Source organism: Bidens hawaiensis, unplaced genomic scaffold, assembly GCF_021521415.1.
Source record: "Bidens hawaiensis isolate Kalapana, Puna unplaced genomic scaffold, B.hawaiensis_p1.1 tig00039597_1, whole genome shotgun sequence".
Lineage (NCBI taxonomy): Eukaryota > Viridiplantae > Streptophyta > Magnoliopsida > Asterales > Asteraceae > Bidens > Bidens hawaiensis.
Genome location: NW_027496974.1, coordinates 168,302 through 186,242, shown reverse-complemented (window position 1 = coordinate 186,242; position 17,941 = coordinate 168,302). Strand labels below are relative to the sequence as shown.

At 33.5% G+C, this 17,941-nt stretch overlaps 1 protein-coding gene across 1 annotated transcript; it reads right to left on the bottom strand.

Moving 5' to 3' along the window:
• Window positions 1-3,985: 3,985 nt before the first annotated feature.
• LOC143591383 (uncharacterized) lies at window positions 3,986-4,973 on the bottom strand. The gene is made up of 4 exons (XM_077071604.1): window positions 4,718-4,973; window positions 4,529-4,608; window positions 4,244-4,443; window positions 3,986-4,146 (listed from the first exon to the last, which is right to left on the bottom strand). Exons 1-4 carry the CDS (start codon window positions 4,969-4,971, stop codon window positions 4,027-4,029), a joined length of 654 nt encoding a protein of 217 aa, XP_076927719.1. The 5' UTR covers window positions 4,972-4,973; the 3' UTR covers window positions 3,986-4,026.
• Between the last annotated feature and the right edge of the window lie 12,968 nt (window positions 4,974-17,941).

Here is a 17,941-nt window from a genome sequence, read left to right as displayed (position 1 = left end):
GATATCTCGGGAAGACCGAAGCATAAATTGAAGTCTTAGGAAGTGTTAGAAGGATTCGGGAAGAGTTTGGATGAGAAACCTAAAGCCGATGTTAAAACTGAACAAGATGGGTTCACAAAAAGCGACCTGGAAGTAAAACGAGCATATCCTGTGCTAGAAAGTGAGTTATGGAACCCATAATATATGAATTTTGGGTTTCTCGACGAGAGGAATCTAAATATGAAGTTTTCTTGGACCAAGGAGGGTGACCATTGCGCTACGCAATGGTCCCCACAGATGGAAAGTTAGGGTTTGATGTTATATCTTGTTTTGACGACCTTAGACGCCCTCATTCAGTTTCAGGCAGTTTCTAGAGCAGCAAGAGGAGAAAACCTTCATTCCTATTCATCTCAAGGCCATATATATGATCCAAATCATCCGAATCGAAGACTGAGAGATGCCAAGACGTGGCTAGACCCTTCGAGTCATACCTAGGATGTATAGTTTGTAATCTTTCAGTTTATTTCTCATGTACTAGAACAACTAATTGTAATTGTTTTGATGTTAATCTATGAGTATTGATGTTTAGTATGTTCGTACAATCAGTCGGTTTAGGTTTATTTCGATCAAAACGATTAGTTTATCGATTGCTATAATAATTGCTCATAAAATTGTTTGACCTGTTAATTGCAATAAAGCATACGTTTGCCCTTAGTTGAGTCACACTGGCAGGGACCGTTTGATAACCAGTGTCGTGTGTTAGCGAGCGTGGATGCCTAAGGTTTAACCGGTTAATCAGTCTGTAGTTGACATAAGATAGTTAATCTGTTAAGTTGCATGAGATTGCTGTTTGATTGCTTACTTGGATTCCCGGGTGTGATTTGCTTTATTTGATTGACTGAATCTTGAGTACTTGTTCGTTTCTTATACAACTAAATTGTTTGCTAGTGTGATCAGCACTTTGATAGAATTCACTTCATAATGTTAGGAATCGATTTCACTGCACACTGACCACATACTCCTCGTGGTTCGACACCCTACTTACCCTGACTAGCTTAAGGTGATTAGGACACTGATTTACTTGTTTTTGACTAGATAACGACAGTCTAGCATCAGCCATTATTTTAATTATTTCATAGATTTGATTTTAATAAAAATTTTGCAGAAACTTTCAAATAAATTTCTTAAGAGTAGTAATGACAAGTTTAAAGTTATGCAAACACTTCAGATTGAATATCACAAAGTTTTGTCATCTAATATTGTGTTAAAAAGATATGATAAAAGTGTTTGTTTTGCATATTTAAATGATATCTTGGAGAGAAATTGACAAAATGGATGTAGAATAATGTGCATAAAATTAGCGGGGGCGTTATTTAAAAGTCTAAAAGAATAATATTAATAAATAAATTTTTGTGATCGATCGTTACCGGGGTTTGGGGGGGCTGCGGTGTTCCCCTTGTTATGGGCTCGTTCCCCCCACCCCACCCATACCGAACCTACTATAAGTGGTCTAAGTTGATTATAGAATCTACTCTTCTCTACATAAATAAAATTTTCCTACGTATATATATTTTTTAAAATTTCAAAAGACATCAATATATAGATATTGAATTTAAAACATATTGTATATTTTATATCCTATAAGTATTTTATTCTATGTGTCTTTCGGAAGTTGTGCTCTGCGAGTCTGCGTAGAATCTCTATACATGTGTGTATATGTGTACATATATGTAAACGTGTGTATGCATATATATGTTAACATAGATCATACACATATAAATGTTGTTGATGACATAACCATCGGCGGATTTAAAGGGGGTCAGGAGGGTCCCTTGACCTCCGACTGGTCAAATTAACAATATACCTGACTGCCAGAATGATTAATCGGAAAAGAAAAAACTATAGCTTGACCCTCTCCGACTATTTCAAATAGAGTAGTTAAAGTTAAACAGAAAGATGGAGCTACTGCATCTGAAGATTTTCAGGCTGTTGGCGGTGCTCGGATAGTCCGGCTAAAGTTTTCGGTGACTGTAAGATGGTTGAAGAACAATGAAAAATATAAAAGTTGGTTGAAGAACAATGAAAAATAAAAAAAGTTTGTTTTGTTTTTTTACCCACATTAATCAATTGATTAACAATCATGTACAAAATTCTACTATTTTATTATTACGGTACTATTTTTGTTTTTTTCATGTCAACCAGTGCCTATTTTTTGTTATTTTTATTAATATATGAACTTTTTCTTCTTCTTCTTTTTTTTTTGTTTGAGATTTTAGATCATTGGAATATCTGTTATTTATAAATATGCTTTAATTTAGTATATATTATTTTGGTTATCATATAATTGGAACACTTATATGTATATACATTTCTTTTAAACGATAATTTTGTAAAACAAACCAAACACTTAAACTTTATTAAATTCGTTAAATGCAAATAAAAATGATAATAATAAAAGTCGAAGTTAGTTATAGAAGATGAAACAGTTGGTGACATATCCTTCTATAAACAAATTACTGATTATTTTGAGAGGAAAATAAGGATACGAAAGACCCTTGCCAACCAAACTGTCAACTTTTTCCTAAAACATATATATATATATATATATATATATATATATATATATATATATATATATATATATATATATGATCAGGATCATGTGAGAACGTTTTGAGAATTGAAAACTATGAGAATCATTTTGGACCACAAAAAAACCCAAAAATAAAAAAAATCATAAAACAAAAAAAAAAACAAAAATAAAAAAAGTAAAAAACCAAAGTTCTTATTTATCATCCCAGTTTCTAAAAAATATGTAAAAAACAAAATTCTCGGTTTAGCTAAATTATACATATACATATATGTATAATTTGTACATATATGTACACACATATTTTTTTTCCTATACACATATGTATAATTTAAGGTAAATGATAATGTACATATGTGTACATTACATAACTAGAGATTAAATGAAAGTATACATATGTGTATAGGTATAATACAAATTAAAAAGAAAAAAAATCGGTTTTTTTTATTATACATATATGTATAATATGTACACACATTTTTTTCCTATACACATATGTATAATTTAAGGTAAATGATAATGTACATATGTGTATATTACGTAACTAGAGATTAAATGAAAGTATACATATGTGTATAGGAATAATACGAATTAAAAAGAAAAAAAAAATCGGTTTTTTTTTTTAATAAAACCGGAATGAAATATAAGAATTTTGGTTTTTTTACTTTTTTAAAATTTTCAGTTTTGTTTGTTTTATAACTTTTTTAATATTTTTTAAGAGGGTTTTTTTAGTGGTGCAAAATGGTTCTCAAAGTTTTCAATTTGCCAATAGTTCTCTTAGGATCCTTACCATATATATATATATATATATATATATATTTGTAATTGTTTAAAGTGAAACCGTTTTCAAAAGTTCCAAGATATAACATCTTGAAGGTTTTGGTTACCATATTCTTGTAATAATAACGTGATGAGTGCACATCGACGGATTACAATTCCCAAATGATACAATTACGATCCCCTATTAAAAGTTTCTAGTTCCGCCACTGAACATAACACTGACCAAACTGTCAGATGGCACTCACGTGGAACAGTTTAACGGTACAATGTTATCTTCATGTGGCAACTCATCTCCACACTCTTGGGAAAGGTTTGAACACGTACAACATGGCACCAGGACCTATCGATTAGTTAGTTGTAGCAACATACTAATTGTTATATTTAAAACTTTTATTTTTAGATTTTAGAAAGGTTAAACATCAATCACATTCATAAAACTTGATATTGGTTCTGAAGCCATAAAATTTTTTTATTGCATTTAGCAATACTTCTTAAGGCTACAAAAGTTAATTTTTGTTAATTAAAAATACTTAGAACAACATGAAATTTACAAATGTAACAAATCAATCGATTTTCTATACAAAACGTAATGCCTATTTAGAATTAAGTCAAACCTTAAAACGTTACTTATTATTAATTAACAATATACTGATTCTATATATATACTCTTCTTTTTTCTACTTCTCAACACTTTGTTCTTGGGTTGAAACTTCCACTTGTAAAACTTGTTCAGAAACCTCCTTTTCCTTGACTTCATCAAGAATCAACGAGTCCAATTCCTTTTCAGTCTCTTCAACCTATTTCATTTACAATATTAGAATCCCTTCTTTCAGTCTCCAAATAATTAATGTTTTCAAGTTAATATAGAAGTAAACAACGAGTGTATATGCAAACCTTGTCGATTATTTCATTTGCAACATGAGCATGTTTAGCCACATCTTCTACCACTTTATCAATGGCTTCTAGGGTCTCTTTGAGTTGGCTTTGAGGAAGATCATCTGTGATCTCATCGATTATTTCATCCGCTCCCTTAGCCACTTTTTCTACAGATTTCATTACATGATCCATCGTCTCAACCACCGTGTTCACCTTATCTACAGTTAAAAGTCACAATAGCACACTTGGTTAATTAATATTTACCCCTAATTAAGGAAAAGGTTTAAGGATGTAGATTCTTACTTTTTATTTGAATCAAGGACCCCTTACGGATGATTAAAGGTAAAATAATTGTTAACGCAATTCCAACTACCCAAGTTTTCCTGAAATATATGCACACAATAAGAACATGTCAGCTAATTAAATCTTAGAAAATAATTTAGTTTAATGCATAAGTGGTCCAGTAGATACATGAGGATATGGGAGGCTTACAATGAACCGGAAGGCGATCCCGATGGAAGAGGAGCTCCCGGAGGAGTAATATTATTGCATACAACAAAGTTTCTTGGTGTTGGATTGTATTGCAAGCCTTTGGCAATAAAACCATGTAAACCGCAAGATGCAAGGTTGTTGTTCCTTAATAATGATGCTTGAGAAGTTGGATTAAATGTGAGAGATGTTGAGCATTGAGATGGGCTTTTCGATATCGTTGAAGCATCGGTAAGTCTTGACAATGCTGATGACATTTCAGTTGCTCTACAAAGATTTATAAACTGTGTTCGATCAGATGGTAATTTGGTTGTGTTTGATTATATCTTTAATTAGAAGCAAATTTGATGGTGTAGATGATAATACTTTTGTTCAAGGACTCTAGGTGTAGCACATATATACTTTTACTTGAGTTGAAATTTCAAATATCTTGCACACACGCTTTGTATGGTCAAACCTTGAAACTTCTTTTAAGCTTCCTTTTCACCTTTTTGAATTATGTCTTAAATCTTTTTTTGTTATTATTCCAGAAAGTCATTAATCAACCAAGTAAGAAGTGTGGTTCATTTAAAAGAAATTTGATATTTTTTCTGTGGAGGCAAATTCGGTCTAATTAATAAGGCTGGTAGTTAATGGTTTGGACAATTACGTCTCTTTATTTTGTCCTCTAAATCTAAAAGAGGTCATAATAAATTCTGAATATCAATTTTGTTTTTCGAATAATCATCAAACAATCACGAAAATTGAACCCACACGTCCTACAAAAACAAACCGTTAGCTCACTCGGGAGGAATCGGTTCAAAGGAACCCCAATTTAGTTCATTCCAATGACTTTGGAACGGTTCTATTAAATTGATATCTGTAATAGTTAGATTGATTGTAAAATATCGTGGAGATTAGGCCTTGATATTCTTGCATAAATTATGGCAATGCAAATTGTATTTATAAATTATAATGATGAGAAAGGTAGCAGGTTATATTTGGGGTTTATCTTCTCCTTCCACCTCATATTTATCATCTAACTCCACCTTGATTGTTGTGTCATCTATATCCTAGTGAGTCATTCGTAACCCATTGCATTACTCATTTTGTGCCTTGGACCAACGAGTGAATAGATCATGTGGAGGATGCTTCTTAGTTCTTAGAATTAACTTAATTGTTTCATCATAATTATCATTTAAAGCATCTTGATGTTCATTTGAATCGTTCAAAATAGAAAGGAAGTTTGTTAACTCAATAATTGACTGGTGAAACATGAGTTTTTTGTTTTGATGGGCCCATAACTTTGGTATTTCACAAGTGGGAATTGGGAAGTCCACTTCGGTCACATGATGGCCAGCCAATTGGGTTGTAGGCCGCCAGACCAAGCGGGGCCTCCACTTCAGCCGGGATTGAGGAAGTTGTGCATCTTATGTATTTTTAATACAACTAATTTACATACTTTTTAAGATTACTTGTTTAGGGTTTGGATTAAATACAAATGAAATTAACGTGTTAATTGTGAGAATCAAGTAGAGTAATTATTTAATTACATCATAGGGTAATTATATAATTACCCTATGCATCATAGGGTAATTAGCACGCTAATTTTATTTGTATGTTAATTTTCCCCTACATCATAATACAATAACCCTAGTAACAACTTTCTCTTATAATGATATAGCTACCGTCCAAAATTTTGACCGAATAACATGTGAGCCCAAACAATTAAGTCCAACATTAAAAAATTTCACTTAGAAGTTTCGTTAAACCTCCTTTTAAGTGCTAAGAGTTAGTGAATATGTTATTTGCAAACTTTGAAACATAAATCGATATCGACATGCATATCATTGAGAACTCATTAATTGTTGCAGCAGTCAATATTCAAACTTATTTATGAACTCACAAAACCAACTTCTGTTTAAATGTAAGAAGAAAGAGTAGCACAAACATTGTTTTTAAATTTATTATACACAAACGATGGTTCTATGAATACAATAATAAGTACATTTGTTTCAAATACAAACAAGAGAACGATTAAACACCAAGCATGCCAAATATGATAATACTAAAACAAAGACGAGTAAACCAAGAAGTACCAAACAAATCTCTTCAATGCTCAAATTACTTAATATTCATCCTCATCTTCGTATTCATATTCATCCTCATCTTCATCTGCATCTGCATCTTCAACTTCATCCTGGTTTTCGTCCTCGCCCATAATTTCATCAGTGATAAAGCTAGCGGCAAGTGTCACCCCAAGTGATCCAACTAATGAAAGAGCTTCATTACCCGCGCCCTTTGCAATCTTTTTAACCAACCCATCTTTCTTTTTTTCTTGAACCTTCTTTTTAGGTTTGCCGCTCTTACTTCCCAATGTGTCTGCAGACACTTTGGTGGTTTTCTTAGGTCCCGATGTGTCTGCAAACACTTTGGTGGTGTTCTGAGCTCCCGATGTGTCAGACAACACCGGCTTTGAGAATTTATGTGAAAGAATGATTTTCCCCACAACCTCCCCGGTATCTAACTTCACCCGGTAACTGACCTTTTCTCCTAAAGCATTTCCAGCTAGGAGATCTGTGAAAGGCACTCGAACTTCTCCTATCTTTTGGTCGAACAACATCCCATCGTGGTTGATCTCACAAAACAGGATGTAGCTGCTCGTCATGCTATCGACCTCGAATTGCATGGAAGAATTCCAGACGGGATTGCAGCCGGCATTCTGTGCCATGCTGGTTTTGTATTGCCCCATTACTGTTGGTGATGCATAGCAAGGCATAAGGATCCATGGTACCAGAGAATTTTATGTCCAACAGATCTTCCGCGGAGTGGAGGACGATCTCTAACTTGCATGACTCCATTGGCGACTACTGTAATAAATTAATTAAGATGAGCATCTAATATCCTGGAGTGCACATATATATACACACCTATTTTTAAGATTTTATGTATATATCTGTACATGAATTAAACATGCTATGCATCTGAAGATTTTTGTTGTTTCATTTTCATGTAGGGTTCAAAATAAGTATGAATAAATATGTATTGATCGAAAAATAACAAATTTGTTACATCTCAAATTAGTGACTGAAAATAACGTAGGTGGATGCAGCTAAAGAACATGAAGTACTCGGATATTTCGTAGGCACTACTCAAAGAATTAGACAAAATCTGTTGACCATATAGCTAGTGGTCTTTCCATTCGACATTTGACACCTGGACAGGTCAAGATAAGCACGTCAAAGGGCGGCCAACTCATTAATGATTGTAATTTGTTTATAACACCAACTCCTACATGAACCTGAGCATCACTTAATCTTTTACGTGTTAGGATTTAAACAGGCACATCACTTTTGTAGATGGCAAACACGACTCAACATTAACTAGGTCATGGATTTATGGGTAGCATGAGGCAAACCGTTTGTAACAGTTAGATTTTAAGATATGTCTTTATATAAGATACATAGAATGCAATTTAATGACTTCCTAAATATATATACAAGGTCTTCAAAAACTTGTTTTTGTTTGATTCTTTTAAGACCGTTTCCGTTATTTTACAACTTCATCAATTATTTATATTTGCGAAATAGTGAAATGTGAAAAACAAATTGGTTTAGAGAGATCAGAGGTGTTCATACGACAAATGTTATATTCTTACATTTGAGAGCTTTAGACTCAACGGTGTGGGCGTTCATTGGGGGCAGTTGGGGGGGGAGGGGTTGGATAAATGGGCGGTATTGAGTTGAATTGGCGGGCCCTCATTTTTCAACGGTATTATTACCCTTAATAAAAAAATTAATAATCTATACTATATATAAAGCATGAGTGAGCGACCTTTTAAAATTACGACCATAATGCATAAAATTACGATATTTTAGGGGCAATTTTGTGTTTTGACAATTTTGTCTTTTAGCAAAATCATGTATGTTGATAGTAATTTATTCAAAAATAATTACAAATTTGGTCTGTAACTTTAATCACATTTTGTTAATTTATATAATATTTACACATATACCCCTTATTTTAAACCAACTACTCTCACGACGTTTAAATGCATATAACTTTCTCATATTTTAATATTTTTTAAAAATACATTATTCCATAAAATTGAGTATTTTATTATCTTTAACTTGAGTATAGTATTGCTATACTTTTTTTCATTTTAAAAGCTTAAGGTATTACATAATTATCATTAAGGACCGGCAAACGGGTTGCGTAGGTTCGACCCGAACATGGGTCTTTTAGGTTAAGGTTGGAATAGGTCAATCAAAAAAGGTTAATCTAGATTGGGTCGGGACGGGTTCAGGTCGAAAGGGGTCAAGTGAGAACGAAGTTCATGTTAGAACAGTGTTAGGCAGAACAGGTTGCGGGTCAAGACGCGTTCAAGGTTGCGAGTCAAGACGCGTTCGATGTAGTGTTACGTGTGCATTGACACATGATTGCGCGCATACAGTCGTTGTGTGGCGTGCTTTCTAACACCAGTTAAGCTTCCAATGTCGCATTACGAGCATAATATCGGCAGGTTACTCGCATACTGTTGTAAAGTCACGCACTTACCAGAACGGTAACACTGGTTAGCGTTCGATGACATGTTTGCGTACATACTTTGTTGCATCGCTCAGGCATCTAGCTATACATAAAAAAATATATCTAATACTATATAATAAAAAAATTAAAATGCATTCAATGTTTACAGTCTGGTCTGGTTTCATATGGTCCGCTTTCGGTATAAAATGCGAATCAAACCATTCGTTATGATTTGAAAATTTTGAAACCGACCAACCGACCGAAAGTAAAAAACCTAGCCGTGAAACCAAACTGATCTAGTTTAAATTGTTTTAAGGTTTTAAACCAAACCATGAACACTCATAGTTGTTACGTGATTAACAGGGTCCGCGTTCAAACACCCGATGCATCGCGCGGGCATCCGTCTAGTCTATATAATACATTTAATTTCCCCATCCAACCCACAAACACTCTTCATCTCCTAAAAAATTCAACCTTCAACTCTCCACTACCATGAACCCAAACTCAAACCCAAACACTTGGGATCCGACGCAAATAGGGTGGGCTCATTTACTAGCAGACAATAACGACCTTGCTAACCCTTTCTTTGCCAACCAACAAGGGCTTTATCGATCGGTAATGTCACCCCCTCTAACGTCGTAAACGTTCCTTGTTATGTTTTATGGACCGGTAGTGCCGATATGTCTTCCCAAAACCCCGAAACCCTAGTATCCAAACTACAAGTCGCTCATCCTACCTCAAAAACGAAGTATACAAAAATCCTAGATATCAAAACATAAGAGAAAAATGTGAAAAAAAAAAACCGTGGACAACGTGAGGAGGAGATTGTAACATCTCGGATTTTTCATATTTGTATTCGTTTAAGTTTAAACAGATTCGGAAACGTAATTCGAATCTTTCGAACTATTTAAAACTTGTATTTATTGGTATTTAACTTGGTTTAACTTATTTTATAATAACTTTCAATTATGCCAAATAGTTCTCAAAAACCCTTAAAATCGTTTAAAACGGCTATTAGTGTGTTATTCATCATTAATCAATTAGTTCTGCTGCAAAACAAGTAATAATTAATTTAGGGTATTAGTGTGTTACGAATATTATTAAGAAATTGTTCTTTACGAATATTATTAAGAAAATGTTCTTATAGGTCTGCATTTGTAGGTGTGGTCGCATTTTTCTCTATGGCTTTATCTAACACAGTCTCCAATTTCGCTTCCATTTCATCCATCTACACAATTACAAAAAATAATAAAAATGTTAAGTGTCTTAAAATGAAGAGTAAATTATCAGTGTCCCAAAGAGATGTGTAATAAGGTAATAGAGAAAAGACGATTGGGGGGCAAAAGTTACCTTGTCGACTATACCAGAAACCATTTTAGCATCTTTTCCAATAGCATCAGCAACCATTTCGACCGTTTCTAGTGTGTGTCTAAATTGACTACCTTCGGGAAGATCATCTGCAACATCTCCGACAAACTCTTCCACCTTCTCCGCTATCTCTTCCACCCGATCCGCTACACTATCCACCGCCTCCTCTACCTTGTCGAGTTCCGCTGCCATTCCAATGACACATCTTTTTAAAACTTTATAATATTAAATTACGTCAAATTTAAATAAAACCATTCATTACATTTACTTTTATATATATTTCATATACATAGTTGAAATTAAAAGTCATAATAATTCTTTAAAAACATAATCATTGGTTTGTCGGTGTCTAAATGCTTTGATCTGTCTGGAGTTCGATTTTGATCAGATCACAATGTGAAAACTTTGAAAAAAAAAATTTGGATCAAAACAACAAATCTCACCAAACGAGAAAGACAAACAAACTAAAAAAAAAAAAAAAACACAACTGACTCAAAGAGGGTGTTTGGGATTCCTTGTTTTACCTCCTTATAACTTATTTAAAGTATAAGTTATAAGTTACAAAGTTGTAACTTATATCTTATACAATCACAAAATCTAAATTTCTTAAACACCTTATCACTCATTAATTATAAGCTATAAGGACCTAAAATAGGGAATCCCAAACACCCCCAAAATGTATGGTAGACGGGAGATTTTGAGTTACCTTTAAATTTTCCAAAAGGCCCCCACTTATATGTGAAAAATGGTACAACTACAGCCAATAGAACTCCGGGAAGCCATGCTGGCCTGCACAAGTATACAAATTTGATGAACATAATTCATTTGAGAGTAAATTATATAAGTCAACGATAATTCAATAAATTATTGAACGATTTATCTAATTTCACTCTCTTGGCGTCCCTGCATTTGGGAATAGCACTTAAGTGCTAAATATTTTATACTAACCATAGTATCAATCTTGTTTTTTTTCTTTTCCTCTCAAATGCAACTTAATATTTATTTTACAGAATTCCGGTTGAATTTGTACATTGTCTCATCTCCTTAAATTATAAGAGAAACAATAAGGTTTGGTCAATTTCTTACTCCACTAGAGTTGGTATACTTATTCCTTATCTGTATAATTTTGCCAATTGTTATAATGAATTGGTAAATATACCAATCTCCTACTCACTCCATTTAATTATACCAAATCGGATGTGAGGCGTATCTTAAAATCCTTTAATTTTTAGGATCAGGGCGTCTCTCAAGGAGGGCAGGGTGGTCGACGGTCCCCGGCCTGAAGCCCCGCTAGACCCAAATTTTTTAATATATATATATATATATATATATATATATATATATATATATATATATATATATATATATGAGAAGTATAGTTTGAAAACCCTCTTGAGTTGAGAAAACCTGTGAAAACCCTATGTAACATCGTTTTTTTTTGTTACATGTAATATATGTTGTTACATTTAATACAAAACATCGAAAACATAAAAAAAAATGTTTTGCTATTTTTTTTACATTTTCTTAGTAATTTATATATATATTTTCAGGAGAGAGAAAATATAAATAAACTTTTACATTTTTTATTAACTTTAATTGTGGACCACAAGATTTAATCTTTAATTAAAAACATGTGGTTGAGAATGTATTTCTAAAGTTTTCACAACTCAAGTGAGTTTTTATTCTAACCTAACCCTATATACATATATATATATATATATAATGAAAATAGTATGTATAATTAATGGTTAAATTCAATTACACAACCTATATGACTCTTCACTAAAACGTTCTGGGTTCTAGTGAAATTTTTTAAAAATTTATATATATTTTTTGTATTTTTGTACAAAAAGTTTTTTATACAAACCTAATCATAACCAAGTAAGCCCATTTAAAAATTAAAAATTTTTAAACCCAACAAAAAACCCTTTTTGGCCAATTTTTTTTCCGCCTTTAACCCAAAAATTTTTATTAATTCTCTGAGATGGCCATGTTTAGGATATATGTATTTTTTGGTTAAATTATAAGAATAAAAATAAAAACTTCAATATGAGTCCTCTAATAGGTAATAGGTATGAAGATTTCTTGATGTCATTAGCGTAAAAAAAAATCCTAACTTAAAAGTATAAAAAGTAGCACGAAAATGAATGATATATTTAGTTTTCAGACCGAGTGATGGTTGGAAAATGAGGCGCCACCCACTTCGACGCAAGCTTAAGAGAGTGCCAAATGGGGTTTACACACCATTACGAGGGGCGTAGACGGGAGGAAACATCAATGCTTTGGCGGGCATCATCTTCCTTATATGAGATGTAGAGACCGAAGAGTGGACCGAAGAGATCTGCAACTTGATCACCACTATAGACTACAAACTTCCTAAAATAAAATTAAGAAAACAAATTACTAAAATATAAAAATCATGCATTAGTAATAAAACAAATTCAGGATCTTGATATATAAACTCACGTCTTTGATTTGGATGGCCAGTCACAAGAACTAAGATAAATCCAGTTAGAAGGTGATAAAAACTGGCCAGCCTTCGGAAGTGGTAACCGAGAGGCGGCGGTTGCGGTGGTGGTCATGACGGTGTTGGAGGTGGAGAGGGGATCAAATCTTTGGCATGAAAGCTTATGAACGTTATTAATAAAACCACAACTCAAGAAAAATGTTGCTGCCATTTGTTTCAGTTTCTATTCAACTGAAAATGAAGATCCGATACGGGGTATATAGTCAAGGATTTTATAGATACATTAATATAAATATTGCAAGTGCTTTGAATGATTTTATTTAATGTATGTAATGCTCACCTTTTCCAACATCAACTAATGTAAAATATGTCATCGTCAAACAACAGAAAAGGAGAAAATAATTATTTTAAAAATATATAGTTCGATTTGTGGTGCATCTCAATAAAAATATTTGAGATGTTATTTTCAATGCAAGAAGAAATGAGAAAAGATATGGCGTATAATAAAATTAGGATGTGGGAAATGTGTATATACGTATTTCAAATATATTATCACCACTTGCATTATTTAAATTTATTAATTGTTTACTTATTTTAATTTTGAGAGTTGGATTCGTAAGCGAGAAAAACAAGTACTATCGCCGATACATGGTGGTTCAGTGGTTCTTGACGGATGGGTCAAGGTCTCTAATAGCAGAGAGTGGTTGTGGCAATCCTCGCTGGTCAAAACGATGGCGATCCATATAGTGTTGCACGGAGAGCTTTGGCTATCTAAGAAGTAAGAACGCTATACAAGTGTTACATACCCTTCAGAGGTCTTATGCATAGTATATTATTTTTCTTACGTGTGCAAAGAATTTAAATTATATAACCATGTGATTGAACTATATATTGGTATTATTATGGTTTTTGCATGATTAAACTCAAATGAATATTTTGTGGGTGAAATCTTGGATCGGATGATAGTTTCCTGACTAAATATGGAATGGCATGTGTGTAACATCTCATTATTTATTTATTTATTTATTTATTTATTTATTTATTTATTTTTATTGTTAGTAACTTTGGATTCAAGTTGTAGATCAAGAAAGTGTTGGAATACCGTATGCCCGAGACACATAATTAGGTTAATGTGGCTAGTTGTGTTTGATCCAAGTCGGGTCATACCCAATAACGAGTTAGACACACACCAATAATGAATTTGTTAAGATAAGATCTATGAGACAAATACAGAACACGATACATTCAGAAAATCGGGTTTCTGAATACCTACTTGAAAGTGTTAAATAAATTAATTGGTTAATTTATTTATTCAAATAATTATTATTGGAATGATTATTTAACTATGTGTTCTTTTATAAAATGGTTTATGAAAGATGGGGTGTTTATATATTTTATAAAGTATAAAATAAATAAAAAAAAAATAAAAAAAAATATATATATTTTGGGGCCGGTTTTGGGTGGGCCCCACACCCCAAAGTTTTGGTCAAGTTTTGTCATGGATTTGGTGGAGGTTGAGTGTTTGTTACTTGACTTAAAAACCTAACACCATGATAGGATTTGATTTAAAAAGATATTGATATCAAGACACTTTCAAAAAAAATAATAAGAACAACTCATTCTTTCTTTCTTGGTTTTTGGTTTTTCGGCCAAGAACAAAAGAAGAGTCTCGGGTCTCGGTTATTCGTGTTCAAGCTCCCTAACATAGCTCGGTGTGTGTTGGAGGCTCGGGGTATATTCCGTTTGAGGATTTTCCCTTTGAAAGTCTAGCATCAACATCATCATCTTCTTCAACATCAACTACACTCTTAAAAGGTTAAGAATGTAAGTGTTTATAGTTTTGATAGTTTAGTTTTTCCGTATCATTCTTCGGGTTTCTAATAAATAGATTATTGGTAATCTTATGACATGAATAAACTAGGTTGTTCATGAACATATCTTATATAAACTTGTAATATATACATATATAAACACATGGATACATATGTTTAGTTTGTAAATATCACGCTTCCGCCTTTATTGTGACTAGTTAAATGGTTAACTAAGTTTATAAATTCCATAGAAACCCAACAAATGGCATCAAGAGCCGGGATACGGGAAACTAAGCTTCGGGTTTTCGGTTTTATATTTTTCCCCTTGAAAGATTTTATACAAAAATTAACATGCATGATATTTGTATTTAATCTTGTTATAATTTTTTGGCTTTGTTCAAAAAATATATATATATATATATATATATATATATATATATATATATATATAAAACCGAGTAAATGGGCCGAAGCCCAATTCGGGTGAAATTGGGCCAAAGCCCACTTGTTTTGGTTAATGGACTAACCGAAAAAAAAGGGGGAGAAAGTGAAATGGGCCGAAGCCCATGAGACTTTCTATTGGGCCGAAGCCCATGTGTTTTGCACATGTGGGCCGAAGCCCATAATCAAATTATTGGGTTTGTCTAGGCCCGATAAGGTCAAGGGGTTTTGGAACGGGTTCCTAAGACATAACGGGTTATGTTTGTTAAAACTAGACCGAGCCGTAGACCAAATGGATGTTTGTTGTGATTGTTATTAATTATTCAAAGTTTCGGTTTGTAATAATTAATTAGGGGCAGTTTTGTAATTATTTATTCATATGGGTATGTAATAAATATTTTATTTGTAATATCTTTATTTTATAGAAAAAATGTATTAGGACATTTGTTTTGTAAATTTAAAGAAGATTGCAAAATTGGAAGTTTGGGCCTTATTGGGCCGGGTATGGTGATAATGGGTCTCACAAGCCCATTAAGGGGATTCAAGCCCAAAAGGACCTAAGCCCACCCATTGAGCCCAAATGGAAGCTTATGGAAGCTAAGGCCCAAGTTCAAGCCCAATGGATTACAACTGGGTTGAAGAAGATGCTTGATGCATTTGGATGCGGGATCAAGTGGGAGCTACAACATCCATGTGTCGTGTGTCCCTTAGGATCGGACCTAAGACACACACTTGTTTCGGCTAACAAGTGTGGTCTAACTTAGTGGCTCGTGTCTAGTATAATTGTGTATGCTTGTTAATTGATTGTTTGATTGTGTGGTTGTTAGATATTAGGATATCAACTTCGTCACATAGAATTAATTAACAAAGCATAAAACGGGTTCTAACAATTATCGGTAATCACGTGACACGTAGTTTAATAAAATGGATTTATTAACTAGCCGTCTCACGCCCATAATAAAATGGTTTTATTATAAATTAGAATTTTGAAAATGGTTTCAAAATAATCATGTTACTAAATGCATGTTAGAACATGATTTAAAGTTTTACAACTAGAATTATTAAAACTAAAAATCCCTTTTAAAATTAAGGATAACAAGTTAAACACCATCCTTTTGTATAACGCTTAACATATTAGTAAGCTCTTAGTGGGAAAAAGGTCACCTAACCGCGTAGAGTAAATTAATATGTTGAGGTAATATTGACATATAAATGGGAAAAAGGTCACATAACCGTTTGTATGTTGATATTACAAGTTGATACAAGTAGGACGACTTAAATTAGAACCATGTGAAGAGGGTCACCCAAGCATGGGGTCTAATAGGTGTTGATGGGATAAACGTGCCGACACGAAATATGATTTCGAACCGGTCCCATAAACTCTAGAAGTTGCAAAAGGGTTTGCAATTGTTATGAATAACTACCTTGATAAACCGACAATGGGAAAAAGGTCACCTAACCGGAGTCGGGTTCATCGTTGGATTCTAAATTTTAATTATTAATTATATTTGGTATATATATAAAAGGGTATTAATAATTAAAATAAGTAAAACACTAAAGTGAACTTAATTAAAATTCTGCAGATGGCCGCACACGTCGACGACAACATAATCCCTAACGTCCAAAATGTATCTCTCCGATCTATTCTCGCTAAAGACCGTCTTAACCACAATAACTTTTCGGATTGGTTCCGAAATTTAAGGATTGTTCTAAAACAAGAAAAATTATATCATGTTTTGGAAACACCTATCCCCAACGAACCGGAAGAGGGAAGTGAGGTCGAATATATGAATTGGGTCCAACACACGGAAGATTCCATTCAAGTGTCATGCCTCATGTTGGCGACTATGATTCCCGAAATCCAAAAGGATTTCGAAAACCATAATGCGTACGACATGATTACTCAACTTAAGGAAATGTTCCTTAAGCAATCAAGAGTTGAAAGGTTCGAAACGGTTCGAGCCTTGCATGCATGTAGAATGGATGATAATCAACCAGTTTCAACTTATGTACTTAAGATGAAAAGTTACATTGATCGCCTCGCCAAGCTCAATTGTCCCATCTCAAAAGAGTTAGCAACGGATTTGATCCTTAACTCCCTGTCGAAAAGGTTCGACACTTTCGTGTTAAATTATAACATGAACGGGTGGGACAAAAACATTGGAGAACTTCACTCAATGCTTAAAACAGCCGAGGCGAGCATGGGTAAAAGGGTTTTACCCGTGTTTGCGATCAATGAAGGTAAATCCAAGAATCGATCTCAACCCAATCCTAAGGCTAAGGTAGCAAAAAGAAAGGGTCCTCCTGTGCATCTTAAGGGTAAGGGCAAATCACCAGTTGTGGCAAAGAAACAAAAGGTTGTGGAACCGAGGGGTCATAAGGATGATCCTTGTTTTGGTTGTGGGGAGACCGGACATTGGAAACGCAATTGCCCGGTCTACCTAAAGGAGCTAAGAGACAAGAGGAATGCGGGGCATGCCTCGGGTAATGTCTTTATGATTAATATTGAGCTAAATCTTATTTCTTCTAACACATGGGTATTGGATACCGGATGTGGAACTCATATTTGCAATTGGTTGCAGGGGTTCAAAAGGAATGAAGACTTAAAGAAGGGCGAAGTGAGTCTTTTCATGG

Excerpts from the sequence above, each read along its gene's own strand:
- LOC143591383 (XM_077071604.1), bottom strand. The coding sequence starts at position 4,971 with ATGTCATCAGCATTGTCAAGACTTACCGATGCTTCAACGATATCGAAA. Across the intron at positions 4,609-4,717 it reads GGATCGCCTTCCGGTTCATT|GAAAACTTGGGTAGTTGGAA; the intron begins GTAAGCCTCCCA and ends CATATATTTCAG. Across the intron at positions 4,444-4,528 it reads GTCCTTGATTCAAATAAAAA|ATAAGGTGAACACGGTGGTT; the intron begins GTAAGAATCTAC and ends TTTTAACTGTAG.